At 39.9% G+C, this 19,780-nt stretch overlaps 1 protein-coding gene across 1 annotated transcript in view; it reads left to right on the plus strand.

Moving 5' to 3' along the window:
- Positions 1-19,097, plus strand: part of LDLRAD3 (low density lipoprotein receptor class A domain containing 3) — a 123,082-nt gene extending 103,985 nt beyond the window's left edge. Inside the window, exons 5-6 of the mRNA XM_067296302.1 lie at positions 11,791-12,136; positions 13,771-19,097. Of these exons, the coding sequence (XP_067152403.1) occupies positions 11,791-12,136; positions 13,771-14,032 (608 nt within the window). The 3' untranslated portion in view covers positions 14,033-19,097. The remainder of the gene's footprint in view (positions 1-11,790; positions 12,137-13,770) is intronic.
- Positions 19,098-19,780: the final 683 nt, after the last annotated feature.

The raw sequence follows: 19,780 nt of genomic DNA on the forward strand, positions 1-19,780 counted from the left end.
TCTACAGAGGAAAGATATCCAAGTTTCCTTTACACATTAAAGGAGGAGATGATCTCCTTGTTCCTTTATGATTGCATGGTTAGCTTGTAACACCTGTAGAATTTATAGATTTGTCAATGAAGTATGAACTTCTACTGAACTTGGCATTAGGATGAGATCATGCAACAAATGGAAATAAAATTCTTAAAAAAGAGGAGGTCCCTGCTCAGTGTTAGTGTTGTTGTTGTTGTTGTTGTTGTTGTTGTTACTCTGAAAACAGATTTGGTGTACCTAATGGAGGTTTGTCAAGCTTTCTTGGAGAAGCCATCCAAATTTGGAGTTTGTGGGCAGTTTGGGGCTAGTTGGTGGTGGTGGTGGTGGGGGTTTCTGGACTATAGGCCAGCATATATTTTCAGGACTATCAGAGCTCTCAGTGAACCTTGAAAGAGGCTATCTAGATCATTGTTAGCTGAAGCAAGATCAACTTTCTCTGTGTTTATCTACACTGTTCTTAAAGTTCTCCAGTGATGGAGGCGTGGAGTCTCCTGAGGCAGACTATCCCGGTGCTTCATTAGCCTTGCCACTTAAAACGCTGTCTGACACAGAAGCTACACACGTGGTTTAGCAGATTGATAGTAAGTTGTGGTGCTTTGCATTGTGGGGTAAGTAGTTCAGATCCAGCCTGGCTTGTTAGGGGCTGGCAGTTGGTGGGATTTTTGGTATCCTACAGAAAAAGTGGGGAAACTCTCCTAAGGACACAAAGGGATGTTAGTCTGTGCAAGGTAACATCAGAACAGTTAGATTATTAGATAAGACAAAATCAAAGGGGGAATGAATCATGGAGGCGTGTGGTACTATTACCATTTGAACAAAGACAAAGGTAGTGACTCTAATCAATTAGATGCACATAGTATAGGTGGAGATTTGGGGTCTCATGTTATTCACCTGGGACCCTTTCCTGCAGCTTTTGAAAGCACTGAGTTTATTTTGTTAGTCAGGGCAGATATTATTTTGATTGTATGTTGTCCATTTGCCAACCACAACAAAATGTTTCTGTATTTCAAAAATTGAAAAGCTTTCTTTCAATATGTATATATTTTTTGGCCTAAACAAACCTGATTCTTGAAGCCTTTCCTAGTAAATGGTGTCTTCAAGACATCTGCTAATTCATGTCGCTCACCACTGAACTTTGATTAATCTTTACTTTTTTGAAGTGTGATGTGTTAAGCTGGATAAAATATTCCAGCAGAGGCCTTGCTAGTGCTGAGTAGTGTGGGGGGGTTGTACTCTTATTCCCTGACTACCTGTGCCCCAGACCATTTCTGCTATTTTCAGATCATTTTGAATTTTAATCTTGTCCAGCAGGGTGCTTGCAGCTCTGCCTAACAGCAAATCCAATAAGTATATTCTCTCTGCTTTGTCGTTCAGGTAGTTATTAAAGAGTGCCAGATCCAGAACTGAGCACTTTGGGCCCCTCTGAAAAAGCTTTCCCATTTTGTAGCAAACCACTGACAGCCACAACCCTTGAGCAGTCCCAATCCCTCCTCCCCCCCACCCCCCCATTTTCAGTGTCACATTTTCTGATCAAGTGATATTTTAACAGGGTAGCACCAGTTTATCTTCTTCCTGGTGTTAATGCCTTCCAAATGCCTTTATTTTATTTTATTTTATTTTATTTTATTTTATTTTTTAAGACTGAGTGTCTTGTTCTGCAATCAGGAAAGCCAAAGACAACTTTCCACACAGATTATTGTCATCTTTCCTGTTGCTTTTTATGCAGCATTTCTCCTTTTAGAATATTTAAGGAAGGATTTAGAGTTTGATTTGCAACCAAGTATCACATTTGTTAAGACCTTTGTCAAGGTGTAAACTGAACATAGTGGACCTATTGAGGTCACTGTTTGGCAAGACTTTCTTGCTGTACACTGAGTTTACAAAGCTTGTAGCTGGAAGGAAACACCAGCATACATCACAGTTGTTTGGTATGTAAAGTCAGGATAACTTTAAATGATGTAGCATCTTGTGATATAACATCAGGCAGGTACTTTCTCTGATAGAACCAAGCACTAAACTCCTGTCTTGGTTTGAATTGTGAATCTACCCAAATCTACTCAATTTTTGTGGTATTCCTTTCCTCTCTGCCTGCCTTTTGCTTTCTAGAGCCAGCCAGGATAGGGCTCTTCTTAAATGGATTTGCCATTGGTTTCCACTGTTGCATCCCAGATCCAGTCAGTGCAGGAGTATTGGATGGGTATAAATGGATGGTGCTAAGTGTTAGGAAAGGCATTATGTTACCTAGCAGGTCTTGTCTGTCTCAGCTTTGTTTTGATTTTTACCCAATGGTTACAACATGCTAAAGGTTTCTAAATCATTAGGACACTATCTTGAGAGAGTGAAGCCGTATGGACTGCTTATCGGACAGAATCTTTACCTTTTCACAGTTCTAGAAAAAATAGGATTCATAATAGTAATATATGAGACAGAGTAGATGGAACTTTGTACTAGCAGTTTTTCAGAAAGCGGATTCTTTAAAATACAGTCCTTGAATGATTAGACTAAATTTAAAACCTGATTAAAAACTTACTTTACAGTATATCTAAATCACACTTAAGCTATCAGTATTCCTTGCCAAGTACAGCTGATTCCACAGGCTTTATAAACCCTGCACTGCATCTCTTCAAGCCTTATTATCCTTCTTATGCAGCAGCTGTCCATAGCACTAATACAGAGTCTAGGAAGAAGTTAGTGTGTGCATTCTAGCTGAACAGTGCGTGTGTTGTCTTACCAGCCTCCAAAATAGAAACTGTAAAAGTGCGATTCAGCTGTTTATCCTCTACAGCATGCCATATTCAGCTTTTTCCGGGCCTTCTATTGAAATAACATGCTTTTATGCAGGCATGTAGATTTAGATCGTCCAAGATAAATCAGCATCATTTCTGCGATGTGTAATTTCGTTTCAGGGTTGATAGATGGAAAAACCATGAGCGCTTCATTTTCTGATTTTCACTGAAATTATATTTTAATTAGTTTAATTTTTGTTTTGAGGGTGTTTTTTTCCATCGTAGGTATTAAAATGATTTCAAGGAATGCTAGCTAAGCATTTCTTAGAGGCTTAGAATCTAAACTCTCAGGGTGAGACTGAAATAGAACAAGCAAGAAGTCACTGTTGCCTCTGAATTTTATTTTCTTTCATACTTTTGTCTTTAAACTACTTAAGACCTTGCAAAATCAAGCTGGGTGGAGTGTGCTCCTGTGCTGGCAGAGAACAGGGAGCTGATATGATGTCCAGGTTCTTACCTACCTCAAAGTTCTGCTATTCTAATTAACCTTTACAGAAGACAGGACTGTGCACTTGCACATAAACTTGCCAGCCTTCTGAAAGGTATTTGGTGAAAAATCTATTTGAATGTTATGACTTTAGTTAAAGAAGTGAAAATGAAGCTGATGTTGGAGACTAACTTTGTGTCCCCTTGGGTCTTGCTGGTTGAATTCACAGTTCTGTTACTTTTTCCGTTAATGCATTCTTTCCCTTGAATCTCCTTGTTTTTTTTTTTCTTGTTCTTATTTTTCATCTGAAGTATTTTGGAACCTAAATGATTTTGGCTTTTCTTTCAAGAAAATTAACTGTGTGACCTGCCACCTCTTTCATCTTGCTGTGGTTTTTTTGGAGGGTGTGGGGGGCATGTCTTATACAGGTGACTTAGAACTGCCATGACTACAGGATTAAGTACTTATTGGTTAATTATTTTTTATCTTAAATTTCAAGTATATACCATACTGCTCATTAACTAACTGTACAAAATGGATTACATAGTAACCAGGTAACCAAAATCTGGAATGAGGAGCTATTTATTTACTTTCTCTGTCGTTTGTGGCTTGAGCAAGGCAAGACTGGAATATCTCCTGCGAGAATAGGGGGAAGGACCAGGCTGCGGTACAGGAGCTATGGCTAGAACCAGAGGTGCTCCCAGTTGTCACAGGTCTTGACAAGAGCACCAAAGGTATGTTTGTCCTCAAAAAGAATACCTTTTTTTTTTTTTTCTTTCTATGCAGCACAGTCTTGCTGTAGTTATTAAGCTCGGGCCATCATAAGTGTTTGTTTCAAAAGAGCCTTTTATGTGGTGGTGCTACATGAAACTTTTCTCTTGCAGATCAGATTTAACTTATTGGCTGGGGGGAAGGAGAGAAGAGTATCAGAAACCCCTGCAGCTTTCAGTGCATTAGGCACTGAATAACATCTTTCTGTCATGAAGTATTATCCTGAGAAATGCATAGTAACTAATTTCTTGGCAGTTTCCTTGATGATCACGGCCCATTTTCAAGAGAAAAAGAGGAGACAAGCAGAAGTAACTGAACTCTTCCATTTAAAGAGGAGGACTTTATTAGAAGAATGTTCATCCTTTTCAGTTCTGTCCAGGCTTTTGTGCAGATTTTCCATGCTGACTCTGGATTAATAATCAAATTACACGATAGTCCAAAAGGCTAGTGTGTCCAGGAAGTGCTGCTCAGATCAATGTCAGAATGATCTTGAATTGCAGTTTAGTAACACTATAATTTCCTCTCTGGCCTCTATCCAGTTGCCAAGCCTGGACCTTTTGTTTCCATGTTTGATGGCAGATTTTGGCTTCGCAGATTTTTACATTGCTGTCAAGTTAATTTTAGAACTTTAGTTGCCATGGCTACTGCTAAGTATTTCTTAGTTCTCTACTTATTTGCTCAGTTTGCTGCTCTGCTTTTTTCTTTTTCTTTTTTCCCTTTTTCTTTTTTTTCTCCCTTTTTCTTTTTTACATTTAAATTGTGATACGTGAAGTTCATGGAATAATTATCCAACCTTGCAGAAGATAAAAAGGAGGACATGTGAGAGGTGAGGCTCTTGATCTTCAGCCTGATGACTCAGCTGCTCTCTCAGCAGCTGCAAAGACTTGAAAGCTCTGCTCTTGTAATGCACAGTCAGGATGAGGGGTGTCAGTCTGGGGAGGAAGGCACAGGTAGCCTCCTGGGTCTGATGCACTGAAGACATGCTGAGATTGCTGCTAATCCTGCTGACTGATACTGTCTTAAGGTTTATCTGTGGCTCGCTGGCTAGTTGTATACATGTAGTTTTTTGTCTTAGCTTGCCTTTAAATTCTTTGGAACAATGGCCATCATCTTGTTCAGAGTCTGTACAGTACATAATACAGGGAAATCCTATTTCATGACTGGAGAGCCAAGGTGCCACAGTAATACCAATAATAAAAATTTAGGAATGGATAAAAAATTCTCTATATCAGGATATCCTACTCAGTTTAGGCAGGCAAGGTCATGAATTTCTTTTCAGTCTTCAGAAAGAATAGGTGAAATTACAGCAGACAGTGCTACTTAGACCTCTGATTAATATTTAAAATACTAATGCTTTTGAGGAAAATGTAGTTCTTGTCGCTATGGAAGAGCTTGGGAGATCATTCTGAGAGCTGTTCTGCAGACCGATAGCTCTGGAGCTGTTCTTCAGAGCAGTGGAATAAGAAGACACAAAATGACACTTCTGTGTTTAGTTAGTGTCCCCTTTGAGAGTGACAGCAGTGCAGAGGGCAGTAACATAAAAGTTTTGCATAAACTTTTAATCATGGTATCTCAAATATTTCTCAAAGAACAACATTGTCTAGTTTGCAGGGGGGGGAAACGGGGCAGGGAGCCAAGAACAGGTATATATACTGACCTAATGGGCAACTGCTAGAGCTGGGAATAGAGCCCCAGTCTGCTCCAGCATTTTACCTGGAGGGCCACGTTGGCTACTGTGGCTCTAGTCCATGGAGTTTCAGGACACTCGTGATTAGCGTAGGATGAGAAAAGACACAGAGAGAACCTGGAGCTGTCTCAAGCCAGGATGTCTGTGCAGATCAGCACTGCCTGAATGTGAAGCCACTGCTGTTGTAGATGTACCTTAAAAGAGCCAGGAGTTTCATCCTGCTGCTTTCCTGGACTTCATCTGCATTTACCTACTGCCTGGTAAGCAGAGGTGTAATCGTATTGTCCTCCTCCAGCTGTTCCCAAAGTTAAGGTCTGTTTACTCTGTGTAGCACCTCTATTAACTAATCTCTTTTCTGTGCCTGAAATGGAGAAAGTCAAAACAGGGCAGAAATACACTTTGAATGCAGTTGGAAACAAATCCTGGTCTTTAAGCATTTAAGGCAAATATGAAGGTGCTTGGGGGAGGCAGAACAAATGAAAACTCAATCTGAGAAATGAGCATGAAACTCCATGAAGTCAAGGCACTTTGCTTTCTGGACTAGATCTTGTTTGCAGCTTAAAAAAGGAAGAAAGATAACTGTTGTTAGAAAGGGCATCACTAGGGTAAAGAGCACCGTGGAAGTCCAGTGCATGAGGTCTACATAAGGCTTGTTATAGTGGGACACAAAATCATCAAAGATGAGAAATTTAAGAAGTTGGGAGACTTAGCTGGGTCCCCTCAGAACTGCTGCAGCGCGAAAAGTAAGTAGTGTGCGAGGGTTCTGCTTGTCTGTATTGGATTTTTGTCATTTTTAACCTTCTGAGCTGCAGCTCTGCTCTTTAACCAATTGGAATTTAAATGTGTTGTTACAGTAGCGCCTTTGTTGGAGATGGACTGTGACTTGTGTTCATTAAGGCTACAGATGTCTGCTCAGATTATGTATTTCAAAAGCTTTCTCTCTGATGAGCTGTGAAAAGCCAGGCTTGAGCAGAGGATTGCAAAAGATAAAATAATAGCCCCTCATCCCACTGTCTGACAGACTTAATGCAGTTACTCTCAGATCTTTTTAAAAACTTTGAGACAGCAAATTTGTTCACAGTCAATAAGATAGCCCTCTGAGCACAATCCGTAATGTTTCCTTTATCACTTCTTTCCTAAATTATTCACAAAGCTTTTTACACTCCAAAATCCCTGGTCTGCAAATTCAGCATTTCCCAGGTAATAAGGTTTAATAGGCATAAGTGGCATTGATAAACTGTTTATACATGCTGTGATTAGAAAACATGGATTTTTTTTTTAAGGAAAAAGGAAACATGAAAGAGTAAGTACTCCATGAATTTAGGCAAAATTAGCCTGCCCACTCACTTTTTTGTGAATTGCATTTATTAGCAGAGCAGACAGAACTTTCTAAACCTGCCCTAGATAATACCTTCTGCTTCTGGGAGAAGATGACTGAATTACCAAGAAATTCAGTTCAGTGACTTCTGTGTTGTGTAAATATTTGCAGAAAGTTACTAAAGAGTTGTGGCTTTTTCTCTCTGAACTAGTATTGCATGTCCAGCAAAGACTTTTCAAGTGTTGGTACATCTCATCTTTTCCCTGTTACAATGTGCATAATACATAGATGATCCTGGCATTCATAAAGCAGTCTCAACTAGCTACCCTTCATTCCCTTCTGCATCTCCGTATGACTGTACGAAATCCAGAATGTTACATCGGTGGGAAGCAGTTATTTGCACCTGTGTTTTCTCCTAGTGCAAAGCTTTCTCCTCAAATATAAAGGCTTGGATAGGACAATGCATTAAGGGAAACGGAGCATGTAACTCATTTTATTCAGCATGTTGCAAGCACAGCAGAAGAGGTTAGGCACTAAGAAGACATGGGAAAGCACACACCAGCTGGATCTACACCAGTGATGTGTATTTCTTCTTCTACAGCTTTTCTGTGTGTGTGCTCTGGGGGAGTTATCAAGAAGTTACTCATTTCAACGTTTGCCAGTACAGTAGGAAGAAGAAAAAAAAAAACATGCTGTAAATCTCTTGTATGCAAAGCTGACTCATAATTCTGCTACTTTTCTTCTAGCTGCTTCCTAGAGCAGTTTTCTGGGGCATTGTTTTGGAAGGTGACTTTTAAGGGAAGTTTGTTTCTTTTCTTTGAATGGAAATTGTCTTCTCTAGTGCTACAAGTCCTAGATGCAAGGCCCCCAAGCAGTGATGACAGAGCAGGTTCAGGTAGTGTTACTTTCATCTTTTGTAGTTTTGGGCTTACTGACTTTGCTAGATAAGGGAGAAGATTAAGCCCAAACTTGGTCTCACTCAGTTTAATTTACACCCCAATGGAATACCACTGGCCTTCATCTGTGAGGATGTTTTGCTAAGTGACCTTAAGATTTTCTTGGCCAAGAAAACCTACCCATAAGGCAAGAATAAGTTGTGTTTTCTGTGGTAGTAGAATAGGGTGTTTTGATGATAGCTGAGTCTTTCTAGGCAGAACCCTGTTTTCTGGACAGGGAGCACTACATATCTGTTCCTGTAGAGGCATAAAGTTTGCAAAATTGTTTGCAAATCCAGGGAGCTGGTTTCTTTGCATGGGGAGAGAGGATGTCTCTATGCAAAGTATTCACTATTGCTCGGTGCTCAAGGAAGAGTATATGATGGATAAACCAGATTTCTTCCCCTTCCCTGGATACATCTATACTCCTCATGCTTCATGTTAGAAATACACCAGCTAGTAATAGCTGAACTGATAGAGATGCTAATTTAGATCCCAAATGCGATATAGTTGTATTAGCCAGTTCACAAAGCTGCACCAATTAGCACTGTTCAATATAGTGCTAATGGCTGTACTTCTGCTTCGGAGATTTCAGCGCAGAGCTGCACTCCCTAGTGTAGATGTGCCCTTAGATTGCTCTTATTCTCAGAGATACAGTGAACTAAATGGGAATAAAACCTGAGAAGGAATAGAGAATTACTGGTAAACAAATGATGTTTCATTAGTCACAACATTCACAAAGCTCAAAAATAGCATGTTAACTGCAAACTTGCCCCAAATCTCTGTAAAATGGATAGGTCTTTGTTGTTGTCGTTGCATGAAAAATAGCACAGAACTAGATAAAGCAGATGTTTTGTTTCAGATCATACTTAGGCTGTTATCAGATCACTGTTTAAGATATCCCCCTTTCAACAAAATATTCCTTCTTCAGCATTCTGGTAATCTGTCTGGATATATGGAGGCTTTCCATACAGGACACTTAAGAAGCTATCCTAAACAGACAGATAACCTGAAGTGTTTTATAGAGAAGTTGACATACAATGCACTTCTCTCATTTTTCTTTCCTTTTAATAAAGATGGAGATTATAAGGAGAAAGGACTGTGCTGCTTCACAGTGATCCCATGGTAACAAATTAGGTCTCATCAGGTCCGCAAAGGCATCCTGTTCTCAGCCTTCTGCCAATGTGCAGTAACTAGTGAGCCAAGTTGAATGGAAGTTTTGTGCTATTTTACTGGGACCTCATAATATACTTACCTTCCTTGCACTGAAGAATTGCAGGTAGTGGTGTTCATCCATGGATCATTCCTTGCTTGTCATCGTACTCACCAAACTGGCCCTTATCTGTCTTATGTGACATGAATTCACCACTCTCCTGGTGAATTTGGGGAGTGTATTGGAGAAGCCATAGCAGTATGTGATGAGCTGTAATTAAACTTACTAATGCGTGTAAATTCCTTCCCTCCCTTCTGTTCTGAGTTGCATTCTTCATGCAGACTCAGTTCACTTTACCAGGCGAGTCGGAGACCTGGTGTTGACTGGTAGCAAGGCTTTCTGCTTCCTCTCCAGCATGATTGCATGGGGAAATGAATTTAGTAACGATCCTCGCTGAGGTCTGAGAGCAGGTACCAGGAAAGCTGCGATGATTCCAGGTGCAGCATGGCCTGCAGCTGGCCTGCAAAGCAGCACTCTGGTTATACTGGCATCATCAGTAAAATGGATTTATCTAAGAGCAATAGGTTTTTTTTGTAGCCAGTAACAGGGCCAATAATTGTGGTCTTTTATTTTTTGGTACAGTTTTTCTTTCCCATCTCACCCCTCTTTACTAAAACATCTTTGTTTTTAAAGGGGTATATTTAAAAGTAAAGGATTAGCCATTTGAAATCCCATTATCTTACCCAAATAATGTGGATGTTATTTTTAATGATTCTGTCAAACATGGTTTTGTGTTTCACTGTGGAAGTGAACTACCAAAACTAAATACTGACAGAAATACTCTAGCAGTCTTGATGCAGAGCAATGCGTGATTCAAGAAAGCTCTTCCATTCTCCCAGAAACAGTGTGTATATACTTCATTATTTTGCTACTAGAGATTCATAAGTGGCTCAGTTGCAGTTCTAAGTGAGCAAAAAGTGTTTTCAGCTGCTAGGTGAAAGGAAGGAAAACTGTACACTAGGATTTACTCTACCAGCCTTCTGCAGTAGGGAATGAAGAATTTGGATGGATGGCCCTTCTGTAATTGTGTGGATTTGGGGCTTGCTTTTGTTTTGTTTGTTTTACTAAGCCTTTTTTGTTTTTGCTTGAGATAGATGAATGTCTCATATTGTACCAGAATGCATTTTTATTTTTGAGGCTGTAGGAATTACAGCCTCCAGAGAAATTTCTCCCAAAAAGAAAACAGTGCTGAAAGGCTGTATGACCTTGTGAGCAGGGTGCTGAAATGGAGTCAGGAGAACACGGTCCCATTCGTTGTTTTGGCATTGACCCAAAGTGTGACCAAGTCACATCAGTGTGTGTGCACATGTGTCATTTTGCTTCTCTGAGCCTCTTTTCCCCTTTGCATTTTTCTGTCTTTTATTGTTGGTTTGGGGTTTTTTTTTCCCCCTCCCCCACAAAATTTCCATGCAGCTCAAGATCCAATCAGATGTCATTATTCCACCACCTATTTGTTTCCCTTGACTCAGAGTCTTGTTAGGAATTCGTTCTCCTATATCATGACTCTGGATAAATCTTATCTTTGCTTCTTTATAATATTTGGTAACTTCGCCAGTTCCTAAGTGCCTCCTACAAACCAAACATTGACTATATGCTATGTGAAGTACCTCTTCTTATCTGGCCTTTCTCATCATCAGTCATCCCTGAAATACTGTTGTTTAAAGTCACGCTTCTGCTCCTTTTCTGTACCACTTAATTACTATTTCCAACCATGTCAAATTGAAGCTTGCTTGCGTGGCCTCAGCCTAGCTCATTTTTGCCTCTTTCTCATCTTGTCCTGTCCTATCCTTCCCCCCTCCCCTTCTTCGGAGCAGGGGGTGGTGGTGTTTGTTTACCATTCACTTCCTTGCCTGCACTTTTTGCTTTTAAGCTTTCTCATCTTTCACTAACATCACATCTACCAGGCTTACATCCCTGTTTTTATCTGCAGTTCCAACACTTTTCCTTCTTTGAATTTCTTCCAGCAGGAGCTCTTCTGATCATAAACATTCAAATAACCACCCTTAACTGAGCAGCTATGTATTTTTTCTGCTGTACTTCTTTTAGACTGTGAGATCTCTGGAGCAGAGGATCCAGCTGCTGCCTTTTTTGAAAAGCTCCATGTAAACCTGGACTGCTCTGGAAATTATCATTCAAAGTAAAGATCAGGCCTTTTCTATATCTGATTCTGATATGTTTTGCCAGATACAGCTTAAGGTACTGTACCACTTATGCCTTAGAACTGGGTGTTCTCAGCCATGGGGGGCGAGGGAAGTTAGGATTGATAGGTAGGGATGTGGGAGAAATAAAGCATGTGCACTATCATAAGATTACTACATTGTGTATTCTCTTCTTTCTCAGTTTCTGTCTCTCCCTATCGTTTGAGTGTATCTGCATCCACTGTAGGCACTTATTGCAACAGAAGAGGAACTGATTGATTGTCAGCCAGTCTCTGATTTGCATGTATGTGGTTTTAATAAGCTAATTTTCCACAGTCCTAAGGAAGAAAGGAAACTTGCTTGGAAGCTGGTCTGACAGCGTGTCACACTGCATTAGCAGAAAACAGCCTAGGTTAAGAACAGAATTTTGTATTGAAACAAACCTCAGACTTCCTTTTTTTTTTTTTTTTTTTTTCTTGCAGAGGCAGGCAGCGGCCAAGATTACGTGACCTCAGAGAATCAGCTGCTCTACTACCCTAGTATTACCTATGCTATCATTGGTAGCTCTGTCATTTTTGTACTTGTGGTGGCCTTTCTTGCCTTGGTTCTGCATCACCAAAGAAAACGCAACAATCTCATGACCCTGCCTGTTCATCGACTGCAGCACCCCGTCCTGTTGTCCCGGCTGGTGGTCCTTGATCATCCACACCACTGCAGTGTCACTTACAACGTTAACAACGGGATCCAGTACATGTCCAACCAGGCCTACCACAGGCCGGTGGATTTGGACTCTCCACCATCCTATTCAGAGGCTGTGCTAGACCAAAGGTATGTACAGGAGCTAATTCTGTTTTCACCAAACTAAAGCTATTGGTTGCAGCTCCTGGAATCTATGCTTCTGCTTCCCAGTTATCTTTACTATTGTTTTTGACAAAGGTGTTGTTGCAGTTCTGTCACTTGCACGGAGCCAAATTTGGATAGTCTTTTTCATAGCTCCTCCTGCATATGCGAAATTTGGAGTCCACAGGTCCCCTTCTTGTTACTGGTATTAAGGGGATTTAAGACAAACTTCAGTCATGCTGTCTTAGTGCTTGTAGTGCATGGGGATATCAGGAGAATGGGGAAAAACTACATCACTTCTCTAGTAGTGAAATCTTGTGCCAGTCTGGAATCAAAACATGAAAACTGAATTTGCATTTGTTCCAAAAGACAGCTGGGTTGCAATTCTTAGTATTTAAAAATCTTAAAAGTTATGACACATCTCTGGTCAAAAGTAATCTGTCTATGTTTTTTTCATCAAGAAGTCATATAGTCCTCCTGCTCTGTCCCCTTTCTTCTTCCCCAGCAGAGGAAGAAAGATCTCTGTGAAATGGAGAATGCTTTTCTCATTCTAAATAGCTGAAAGTGCTGTAAATTTTTGTGGGTAGGTGTGGTTTGGGTCATGTTGTTTTTGTAGTTATGACACCAGTTTTATTTGTAGATAATTAACCTTCATTTTAACCTCTGTCTGTAAACTCTTTCCAAGCAAAACTACTAGACTGACATCCTCTCTACATAAAAAGGGCACGGCATGAACTTTGATGATCCAGATTGTTCACTGTCACCCTGTCAGTATTCTTCAACATGAACTCTGGGATCTAAGAAACACAGTAAAATATTTACAATCCTGTTCTCCACTGCATTTGGCAGCAGCTTCCTTGTCTTGATGTTGATGCTCAATAATAATAATATCTTTTCTTTAGTAAGGACAACTAAATGAGCAGCTGTCTAGACTGTAATTACTCCTTACCTGATCGATACCACCATCAGTAACTTCAGAACTAATTATTCCTAAGACCTTTTATCAATCTGCTAAACCTCTCAGTCCCTTTTTGTGTTTACACTCAGAACCAGAAGTAGTTTTCTGGAACCCGATACTCATCTTGTCTGTGTGTACTTGGCACTTGCTCTGTGTGTGATATTATGACAGCAGAAGTGATTTGTCTTTTAAAGAATTCAGTTCATCATTTATTTGTAGGCTGGAAACCATTCATCTCTCTTACTTAACGGAGGTTTCCTCAGAGCTTTCCTATGTTCACATCATTATTTAAAGGTATAAATCCACCTTATTTCTTTTAAAGTGCTTTCTCAGATTGTGTACATGTTATTCAGGAAAAATCTTGCAGCTGCCTTTGAGGGAAAGCTCAGATTTGTTTGGCAGTGCATACCCATAAAAATTGTAATGTAAAATGTTAAGCGGTATGTAATTAGCTATGTGGCATCTTGACCAGAAGTCTTTTCACCTGGTGGTAGTGGTGTGGATGTTTTGGAATGACCTGAATAATATAGGTAGGGCTCTTTGAGATCCCCTGATTAAAAAAGCCAAGAAATACTGTTCATATTGTTCATAACTGAAAAACTCTGTGTACTTGTTTCCATATGGCTGTCTGGAGTAACCTCTTTCTATCTTGTGTATCTTACAGCAGACCACCTTGGTTTGACCTTCCTCCACCCCCTTATTGTTCTGAATCTGAATCCCCTAATCAGCCAGACCTTCCTCCTTACCGGTCTCGGACGGGGAGCTTGGTGAGCACAGACGCCGCCATGGCAGGAAGCCCTCTGGGCATCGAGGGCAGTCGGACAGGTGGTGTCCATGACAGCGCGGACTGCCGCAGAACTCTCCTTGAGAGGACAGCTGGCCAAAGTGATTCTCTGGTCATCCCTCTTGCTGAAAGAGAAGTGTAACTGCCCTGATATTTGGGATGGGCAGGAAGGGATTTACTGTTTTCAAGTCTATATGGGTTAATCTGCAGTTAATTAGTTTCAGGTGGACATGTGCCTGAATGATGACTTGATTTGAATCCAAGCTTCATTAATAATTGGATTCAACATTTTGGGCTTAATGAGGACCAGAGTCATGAGGACTAAATCTAGAGTCACATCAGCTGTCCACAAAATTCCTGCAAGCAGGTTCTGATTTAGACCAGTAAAAAGCATCAGTGCTGTGTTGAAGACCTGGTCTAATATATTTCTGGGAATATTTACTGTATATGAATGTATATATGCACATGTATAATATATACAGATTTTGCAGACAAAAACTATGCCAGAAGAACTCTTGTTTCCAGACTGGCTCTTGTCCTGCCTACATGTGAGTCATTTCTTCTCACCGCCAGTGCCAACTGGTGGTCACTGAAGCACCAGAGAGACAGTCTTTCTGCTTGGAGGTCAGATGCCCAATGCTAACCCACTGGCAGTGCTCAAATTGCAGAGAATGTCCCACTTGACCCTTCTCTCCCTGGGTTGGAACATTATCACTGTGAATGTAATTTTCAAAGCTTTTAAGCTTGAGAGGATGCAACAAGTATCTAACTGAGCAAATAAGTTTTATTTTTCCTAAATGCTAGTAACTAGGCCAAATTCGCATGGGTTTTCTCAGGAATACCACAAAGGTTGGCTCATCTGTCAAACTTCAAGGCTTTACACGGAGGCACTGAAGCTTCTCAACAAACCAGCACAAGACTTCTTTTCAAGCATGGCAAAACAACATTGCTCCTTGTGTTTCTTCTCAAAAATAGAACTATTTCAGCTAAAACTTGAACACCAAAACCAGCCTGAGGCAAACACCCATCGTGGAAAACTTCAGTGTGAGTGATTAGCTTGTTATTGCTGTAAATAACTGAAAGGAGGTCATGTAGTGAAAGGTGTTGGGCTGTGTGTTTGTCAGAACTGTCTACAGTGCATATACATACATGCATGGATACACATGTTTAATACTGTGTATGTGTGTATGCAAGTAGCATATTGCATAGTTTTAGTTATATTTGTACCTGTAGAACTCTAAAATTTCAAATTTTCTCATATAGAAATCTCATTCTTTTATACAGAGTTCACCATTATTCATATTCATTTGGTCAAAATCAAGTTTCTGCATAAAGACAGAAATATTTCTATCTGTTTTTTTTCCTATCTTAATTCTTGAAGTGTTCTCATATGAAGTGTTTCAGTGCACAGTATTGAATCGCCCTTGTGAAAGCAACTCAGATGTAAAGGTGTTCAGAGTGGCAAGAAATAAGGTAAGCTGTGAATTTAAATGCCACTGTGTTGCTGTGCTTGTGCACAGTATACAGAAAGGAGTGCAGTGTCTTTCTCTTGTCCAGAGAGAAATTGACCTTGAAAATTATTTGTATTTGCCTATTAGACACATTTCCCACTTCTCTTTCTCCATATAATGAACAGTGTCATTATACAAGCTTTGCAGGAAGGAAGCCAATCTCCCCCCAGTGCCTTCCCTTTTCTCCTTCACCATCTTTCTAAGGCAGTCTCTTTCCCCCAAAGGTTATGCACTCAGAACGCAAGACTGAGCTGGGTGTGGGTAGGGGAGTGACTCAAGTTAGGTCTCGGTTGCCACACACATAACAGAATTGGTTCAGTGCTGTGTTGCGCATCTCTGCATCCAGAGGCCACTGCTGTAGGAGGTGGAGGCCAGGTGGATTTTGCAAGCCTAGGTGGTTCTAACAGCTGGTAAGGTAGGGAGCACTGCAGCACTCTGTTAATGGTCTTTGCTTACTCCGGAAGCAAATTTTCAGCAGCTTTTCCTTATAGGTTTAGCAGCCTGTCCTGAGGTATATTGGTGAAGATGCTGGTAAGTACTTGTAAAGCCATTTACAAGATTGGATCAGATTCCCTCCTGAGTGGGAGCTGAAGCAATGTGCTATGCCATCTTGCACAAAGCAGGATTTGGCTAATTAAGTACTCACTCCATACAACCTTATAGGCAGACTGTTGTCATTGTCACATAGCAGATAGGTATTCTTTATTTTACGAGTAGGTTAAACTCAGGCATGTAACTGAGTTAATAGGGAAGCTGGGTGCTGAGGTGTATCCTGTGAGCGTTAGGCCCTGCTGACCTGCTTTCCTTAGGATTCTGCTGAGCCTTCTGTAACTGAGCTACATAGTACAGGATCAGAATTACCCTTAACATTTTTGTATTGCTGTTTTTAAAACATTATTTTATACCTTAAAATAAGCTATAGAAGAGTTCACAGTGGTTTCATTAGACATGCGTTTTTTTGGGTTTTTTTGTTTTTTTTTTTTAAGTAGACTGCAGCTATATTAGCAAAACTATGTCACTGTGTCCAGTGTAACTTTCATGGTACGTATCCTCATGCAGGCCTTCCAGGGGGACTGCCTTTCACCCACATCTTCTAAGACACCAGGGTATGTGTAAACACATTTGCCTGTGGCATCTGAAAAACATTGCCTTGCATTGTTCATTAGGAAAAAAGGGGACCTAGCCTGCCCCTTTGGCCTTCTGTGTCAGTCACTGTCATATATGTATGTACATATATATGTGTGTATATATATAAAAAATACTCTTTCAGGTTGTGTATATTCATGTAACTTTTGCATTAAGATAATTCCTTTGGACTTTTCCAAAAAAAAAACCCAAATTCTAAATGGTACGACATTTTCCCTTCCAGCTAAGGGTGTATTTATCTTTGTATTGGAAACCTCTGTGTTTTTTGAGAATGGGAGTTCTAAAAGGAAATTGTGCCTTTCTGACTGAATGTTGATTTCGGGGGGGAGGGGGAAGGGAGGCTGGTAATGGGATTTCTGGGGGATGCTGCATATCATTGTCTGGAGATCCAAAAAGAGAAACTAATCTTGTCTTCCTTTTTGTTGTTACTTATGGGGACCATTGAACTTTGCAGAGTACAGAAGTTCAGTATCTGCCTCCAAAAAACATGCTAAAACTTGATGGAGGATATTCATCTTGCTGCAGTTTTCTGGTATGTAGAACAGATTTGCTAGCCAGTTTATTTAGAAAATGCTGTATTATCACACAGGAATTGTTTATAACATGTCACTTTCCAGTAGTGTTAATACAGCATCATACTGCATTATTCAGTAGAATCTGTGGAAAAGGGTGGTAGCAACAACTGCGCTGATGGAATTAAATATATAATTGAAAAACCTGCAGTTCCTTGATCTCCAGCTTGTAAGGCTGAAGTTAAATGTTCATGAAATACCATGCAGTAGGCTTTCTTTTCAGTAAGTAGCTGATAAAGTTGGAATCAATCCTTCTATTGTTTGCAGTTGCTCTTAACCTTTTAGTTTGAGGTGTCTCCTCCAGGAACTTTCCTATGTACCTAATATTTAAACAAATACTTGCTCTTTTAAAAGACCTATTCTTACAGAAGTAAGACTGATGAAAGTTTTCCTCGGAGCCAAATTCTGATTCTGTATCTGTATTGAATCATAACCACAGTAATGAATAGTTCTGCTCAGAGCAGGTATTAATATATTTGGTTTCAACAAAACAATTTGAAGAGATGACTTCTTGCGATAAATGAAGGGATTGGGTTTAGCCTATTAGAAAAAAGATTTGAGTTGTTTAAAAAAAAAATCAGAAGTTTTGAATGTCGGTAAGCTCTACTGAAGTCACCAAGTGCTACGTATTTTAAAATTAAGCCATTAGTGAGTACGACTAATAATAAACTGAAGTTGCTTATACGGCAAATTACAATTTACCTCTCTGGTATTGTGCTACTGGAAAACTGGCAGTAATGTTTTTAAAAGAGAGCCTGTGAATAATTTTCTCTGCTGTTGTCTACAGTGACACACACAACAACATTGACTGCATTGCGATTTTTAAATAACTCTGCATTCGTTCTTCTCCTTTTAAGTCAAATCAGTTTTATTTACACCACTTCACTTTGATACAGCTAATAGGGCCCTTGTGATAGATTTAGGAGTTGGGTAGAGGAATAAGATGATGACTCATTTTAATTAATGCAGTAGCTTGTTAATCTTGTGCGCTTTACTTTTTAGACATCTTAGAAAAGACAAATGGTTTTAGTAGATAAGAAAAAACTATTAATGATGAAAAGGATAGAGGGACACTGATTCTGAATTTAATTTTTAATGAATATTTAAGATTGTTTAAATAACAGAGGAATTTAATGCTGTATTTTAAGAGTGGTGATCAAATGGCAAGTACTGTTTTTTAACTATTGCTTGTCAGAAGCCACTTTGCATATAATGCCTGAAACTAAAAGTGTAAGACAAGTGCTTTTCTTGCAGTTTGTGCTAGATCTGAAATATTTTATATTAACACAAGGCTATATCAAACTCATGGACTAAAATATGCGACTGCAGAAAGAATTTGAATACCATGCTGGGTTCTGCCTGAATGTATCCCACTATAGGACTGTGGCCTTTGTTCGTCCTTTTGTGTTTGTTCCCGATTTTAGGGGGTTTTTTCAACTTGAAATTGAGACCTTATGTAAGAGCTTTAAGGGAGGTTGCATGTTGAAACCCAACCTTGTCTTAAACTTTTGTAAACTGGAAATCTTCAAAAATGTATTCTGTATTCCTGAATAAAGTTGACATTTTAATACTGTTCACAAAAGAGGATGTCCCCCATCATGTGAAGTCTCCGTTGTTTTAATAGTATAGCCTCCTACATTAGGTTTCTTACAGCTTCCCTTGTGTTCAATATTAAGCTTTATTAAATTTGCGTGGGTCTTAAACAGTGTTTAAAAAAAAGAAGGTAATAATGGAAAGACAAGTGCACATGGATGTAAAAATACACTGGTGTATATGTCTATATATACTTCTGCAAATGAAAATTGGCTTGTTTCTTAATTTTTCTTTTTCATTCTCCCATTTGGCTTGTGCTATCTGAAACAAGGCATCCAAGGCAATCCTGTTTTGTTGTTGTTTGCATTGTAGCGAAGCTCCAGAGACTTCAGCAGAGAATGGCACTGTGTTGGGTGCTGCAGATGAATTTACTAGCAGAGCTAAACAAGCATTAGCTTGTACCTCCCTCCTCCTGCCTGCAGCTTTTCCCCTCACTTACATTCCCAGCACAGCATCCCTGTTTATCTCCAGCTTGTGATGCATGTGCCAGGCGCATGAGCCACAATCAAGTTGAGATGCTTTGTGGAGGGTGTGTGTGTGGTTGAAGTCCTACATCCAGGTTCTTCCCCCAACATGTGCCTGATACAGGTACCACCGTTATGACCCTCACTTGGCCTAGACATCCATCCACCAAATTTACATCTGGGCCATGACCACTCCTCCTGTTTAGATCCGTGATTAGAGACAGTCCTCTCACTCAAAGGGCTAGTGTTAAAAAATACCCCTTATGAAGTTATTTTTGAAGACTAGGAAAAATAGGTCCAAATATTATGTCTAAATATTTCTATCTAGAAAAGTATATAGGGATTGACATACTTCACTTCCATGGCTCCTCTCCACTTGCTACCTTAGCTTATTGCAAAGGCTTGTCAGTTTTATCATTATCCTGGTTAATTAAGTCACGTACCCTCACCCAAATACTTGGACGGTAAGCTTTGTTTGACGCTGGCAAACTGCCCCAAAAGAAATAGCTGCAGATTCAGAATTCACCCCGCCATCAAAGGGAAAAGGATCTGTTGACACTGCCACAATGCATTCGCAGCAGGAGGGAGAGCGCTGGAGTCTCAG

The sequence above is a fragment of the Apteryx mantelli genome, chromosome 4, assembly GCF_036417845.1.
Source record: "Apteryx mantelli isolate bAptMan1 chromosome 4, bAptMan1.hap1, whole genome shotgun sequence".
Lineage (NCBI taxonomy): Eukaryota > Metazoa > Chordata > Aves > Apterygiformes > Apterygidae > Apteryx > Apteryx mantelli.